Source organism: Prosopis cineraria, unplaced genomic scaffold (genome assembly GCF_029017545.1).
Source record: "Prosopis cineraria cultivar Desert tree isolate PC_DT_omini unplaced genomic scaffold, ASM2901754v1 PC74, whole genome shotgun sequence".
Lineage (NCBI taxonomy): Eukaryota > Viridiplantae > Streptophyta > Magnoliopsida > Fabales > Fabaceae > Prosopis > Prosopis cineraria.
The window spans coordinates 41,778-46,504 of NW_026555402.1; the positions used below are offsets into that span (position 1 = coordinate 41,778).

The window sequence follows — 4,727 nt, forward strand, 5'->3', positions numbered from 1 at the left end:
CCGCAGACATTTTAGTCATCCATCATCAATTATGCAAGAGGGGATATGAGGCTTCCTGAATGTATCTAACAATTATTAGGTAGGTTGTACAGAACCATTCATAAAAATATGATTTTCATATTAAACTCCAACCAGCAAAAAAAACCACTTGGTCATTCTTTAAATCCAAACAATTTTAATTCTCTAATTTACGTTGAACTTTAATTTTGATGATTACAAAATATATATTTTACTTTTGTAGAGATTTTAATTAGTGTTTAGTGGTAATTAAGGGTAAATGATCTATATGCTTAATCTTTATTATCTTATCCAAAGTTCTAAGTTTCTTTAAATTTATTATCGGCATAAGTACTTGGTTTCCCTCCAATTCCTTCTTGAATTTATCTTGGGTATTGAAAAGTTTTAATATGAATTTAATTATGTTGTTATCACTTGGAGTTTACACTTGAAGCTTAAGAGTTTTGAAAGATATTTGATTTTAATCATTAATCTATATTTTCTCTATATCTATTAATATACAAATCCATTTAATATGAAACTTCTTTCATTCCAAAATATACTTGCAAAGCTTTCCAAAAAAATTTATTTCATTTAAAACATATTTTATACTAAATAGATATAAGTTTTTAAAGTTGGTTGTTAAAGCTTCAAATTTTTCAGAAAATGTTATTATCCTATGTTCACTATTTTAATCATATCTCTCTTGTGTAAACCAAAATGTCACACATGATCAAAATACACAAATCTATTAAACATTTTGACATTCCAATTTTTCAAAAAAAAAAAACGTTATTATCCTGTGCTCACTATTTTAATCATATCTCTTTTGTGTAAACCAAAATGTCACACATGATCAAAATACTCTGTTAAACATTTTGAAATACTCTAGAAAAAACTTGTGCACTCAAAGTCTATAAGCAACCTAACATGATATTATATTTATAGAACTCAAATATGAGTTTTATAATAACTATTCCCAATCAAACTTATTTAATATTTCCAAAACATATGATGTGTTATTCAGTATTAGAAATAGAATCTCAACTAAATAAAAGATAATATTAATTATCCAAAACAATTAAGTTAGAATTTAAGATTTCAGATGGTTAGATATTAGTTTAGCCATATCTAATATTAATGGTCAACTAAATATTTATTTATGTATTTTAGGTAAAATAAAAAGATAGGGAAAATTAAGTATACGCCTTACCCGCGATAAAAAATGCAGCCAAGTTTGCTGTAATTTGTAATGAGGGTGCAAATATTAAAAAAAAACCAAATTAGCACAGAAAAAATGAGGTCTCTGATGGGTCGTGGTTGAAGCAAGAAGAGGTAGGGGCGACGGAAAACCAGAGGAAGTCAGCCCTGCCACACGAATTATGCCTCCCTTCTTCTCTAAAATCTCCGAGGATCGAGTTATTGTAGCGTTTTATTTGGCAATCTTGTGTTTGTCCTTTCGGTGTCTGATATTAATTTGTTAGGGCTGATTATTTTGTTTAGATCAGTTACGGGACTGGCCTTTGGATTATAACAATTTTTGCTATTCGACTAATTGCTGCATAAACAAATAAGATCAAGAGGCAAAGTAAGAACGAGCACCCTGACTGATGCCATGATTGTTGTCCAATGTGTTTGAACCTGGAAAAGAAACAATAAAAAGAGGAGGATGAAGAAGAGGATGACCAAAAGGCTGAAAAGAGGAGGATGACCAAAGAGCATGGCTTTGTTGGAACAGGACGAACCAGAGACAAAGAACACAAAGAACTTAGCTTTAGCAAGCACGTAAGACATTGGTTAGTCCCATAAACATTTAACCAGTTTCATCCTCCCAGATGGATCACCTTTTGGGAGCCCTTTTTATTCTTTTTAAATTTCTGTAGTTTAAGGATGAACTTTGAAAACATGCAGATACATATTCATGAAATGGGTATTTTTGTCTCAGACCCAGTATGAAAGCACCCATTATCATCGGAAGAACCTTATGTTTTAACACACACATATATAACTCAATGCTTTAACTATTTGCACATTTGAATTTTTTCATGCATGACTGTACTATCAACTGTGCTCCAATGGATCACTCACCCACCTATTGCAACCAAATATCACAAACATAGATTTAGAAATAAGTTAATGTGCTGGAATATGTTTGAAACATTTCTTTCTGATTCCCATATACAGCTTCAGCAATGTAGTACTCGATCATAATTCAACCATCTTGTTCACAATGAAGAGGTAAAGATCCATATAAACTAAATTGGTCAAGAGTTCACATAAGCATACAATAAATGTTCCCACCTTGTCTAATAAAGGTTATGTTTGCCGGGTCGAACTAAAAGACGCCTCACAAGAAATGTCGAATGCATGATACTATAAAGAAGTTCGACTTTTAGGCATCCAAACATGATTATGGGTACCAATACCACAGAACATAAGGTAGTAAAAATCCACCTTTTGCCACCGAAGTATGTAATGTAGAAGCCACTGCAATATGCCAACATCATGAATGATATGGCTAAGCAAAGAGTCAGCAATCCAGTCATCAGCTTTCTAGGTAGAGATTTGTGAAAATCATGTTCCTCATATCTTGAAGTGAGGACAGACAGAAAAGCCACAAATGATATTAAACTTGAGACCAATGCAAGAGCATTAGATATTGCAAATGTAAGACTTGTTGGATTACTTGCATACTCTGTTATGCCGAATGCAATCGAGAACATTCCACTCGCAATGAGTGATGAAACCAGCATACAAGAACTTGCAGTGAATTTCATCCAATCCGCTGCATGTTGTCGTAATTTAGCATGCTCTCTACTGAATAATTGTTGAGGAGTTAGGCCTTCCAAATTTCTCTTCTCAATATGTAAGGGCAACATAATCTTCTTCACCTCCTGCATATTAAAATGTTATTTAGAAAACATTAATGCATAGATATAAATTAAAGCAAATACATATATCTAATATTGAAGATTTTGTGATTTCAAATTGCTTGAATCCACATTTTTGAAAAGGATGCTAGAAAATCTAAAATTAATCACCGAAAGCACATAAGGGCAAACTACCTCAAACCATACTAGCTCACATATCATTTCAAATGCTGCGCCTGTCACCAACTCAAATCTATTTGATGGTGTTACTTTTGCGGCAAGATGCAATAGGTTATTCCCATCTTCTATATCGGTAAGTGTCAATATGACATCTTTGATTGGACCAATGTCATGGATGAGGTTCATGATTTTTGGATGTCGATATAGCACTGCGATATGAATTATCGTCCTATTTCTATTGTCCACCTCCCAAATCAAATCTGGATACTTCTTCAAGAGCACAACTAAAAACTCAAAATTTCCAACTTCAGCAGCACCAAACAATGGTCCTTTGATTATTTCTTGTATATCTACCCCAGAGTCAACAGTATGCAGAATCAAATTCCACAGCTTACCAACCAATTGAAGAGCTTTAGTCTGCTTCATACCTGAATCATATGTATAATTAAACAAAAAGAAACCAAAAGCTGAATAAGAAAAAAATACAGCACCCAAGTTCATTCCCTTAATCAATTATTGAGTCAATAAATTAAATTGGTAATTACCAAATTTTAGCTACTGCAATTAGCATTACACTGTAGATAAAGTAAAAATATTAAATGCTTAAAAATATTACCACTAAAACTTGAAGTCTTCTTAGCTAAGACATGCAAGCCTGTCTCATCCTTTTCATCTTTTGCAAGAGCTAAACCTTCCATATTATTTAATAAATCCAATGCTATACCTATAAATTTTTTTAAAATTGTCAGAAATCAGAATTGATAATACCAAAAAAAAAAGTTATCAGTATAATATGAAATATAGAGATATATAAATGGATATCAACATCAAAGACTTAAAAAATAAACTGTCCACTTGAAATTGAAAATTATGTCATGCTTGCATTAAAATAAAAATGTCATATTACACTACCATTCAATTTTATTTTTTTCAGCTTCGTAGCTTTTTTTAAAATATTAAAAATATATTACATAACATTTACCAAAAATGAGTACATCACCAATAGTCTTTAAAAAATCACAATAGTCTTTAAAAAAGACAATTAATATTACCTTATATTCTTTTTCTAATTGTCATGATTATATTTTAAAAAATTAAATAAATAAATTGAAATTTTAAATAATATCTTTTAAATAAGATACACGACAAAATTTTGATAGAATATAAATATAATTATGAATTTAACGCACAACAATTCATGTGTTAAGGATAATAAACTTACCAACGATATCATTTTGAATGCAGATGAAGAATAACTTCCTCCGATCGACATCTTCAAGTGTTTGTTTAGTCTTGTTATATAGATATGATGTCATTTGACGTTTTCCTTGTATAGCCGCAATATGAAGAGGAGTCAAACCTTCTCTATTCCTAATTCCAGGCAGGGAAGGAGTTTTTTGCAACATAATCTCAACCATCTTTATGTTTCATACTCCAGCAGCTAAGCAAAGGGCAGTGTTTCCCTCAGAATCTTGTAATGCTAAATCATCTTCATTCAAATAATTTAAGAGTTGCTTTACAAAATGAAAATGATTAGCTCCTGCTGCCAGATGCAGCATTGTTGGGTGTCCTTTGGCAATGCCGGCATTTACCAACATCCTTTGATGCAACAAAAAGGGCTGTGCATTTTCCCAATCTCCTCTCAATGCATACTTCATCAAGGGCACACAAGTTTTGAGG

The 4,727-nt window shown here is 31.7% G+C and overlaps 1 protein-coding gene across 1 annotated transcript; it reads right to left on the reverse strand.

Moving 5' to 3' along the window:
• Positions 1-2,058: 2,058 nt before the first annotated feature.
• Positions 2,059-4,465, reverse strand: LOC129295231 (uncharacterized). The gene is made up of 5 exons (XM_054933730.1): positions 4,270-4,465; positions 3,664-3,771; positions 3,039-3,475; positions 2,452-2,891; positions 2,059-2,089 (listed from the first exon to the last, which is right to left on the reverse strand). Exons 1-5 carry the CDS (start codon positions 4,463-4,465, stop codon positions 2,059-2,061), a joined length of 1,212 nt encoding a protein of 403 aa, XP_054789705.1.
• Between the last annotated feature and the right edge of the window lie 262 nt (positions 4,466-4,727).

Bases quoted from the DNA above. Each gene is read 5' to 3' on its own strand.
- LOC129295231 (XM_054933730.1), bottom strand. From the start codon at position 4,465: ATGGTTGAGATTATGTTGCAAAAAACTCCTTCCCTGCCTGGAATTAGG. The intron at 3,772-4,269 runs GTAAGTTTATTA...AAAAATTTATAG, and splicing joins CATTCAAAATGATATCGTTG to GTATAGCATTGGATTTATTA. The intron at 2,892-3,038 runs GTGATTAATTTT...TTTAATATGCAG, and splicing joins TTTGCCCTTATGTGCTTTCG to GAGGTGAAGAAGATTATGTT.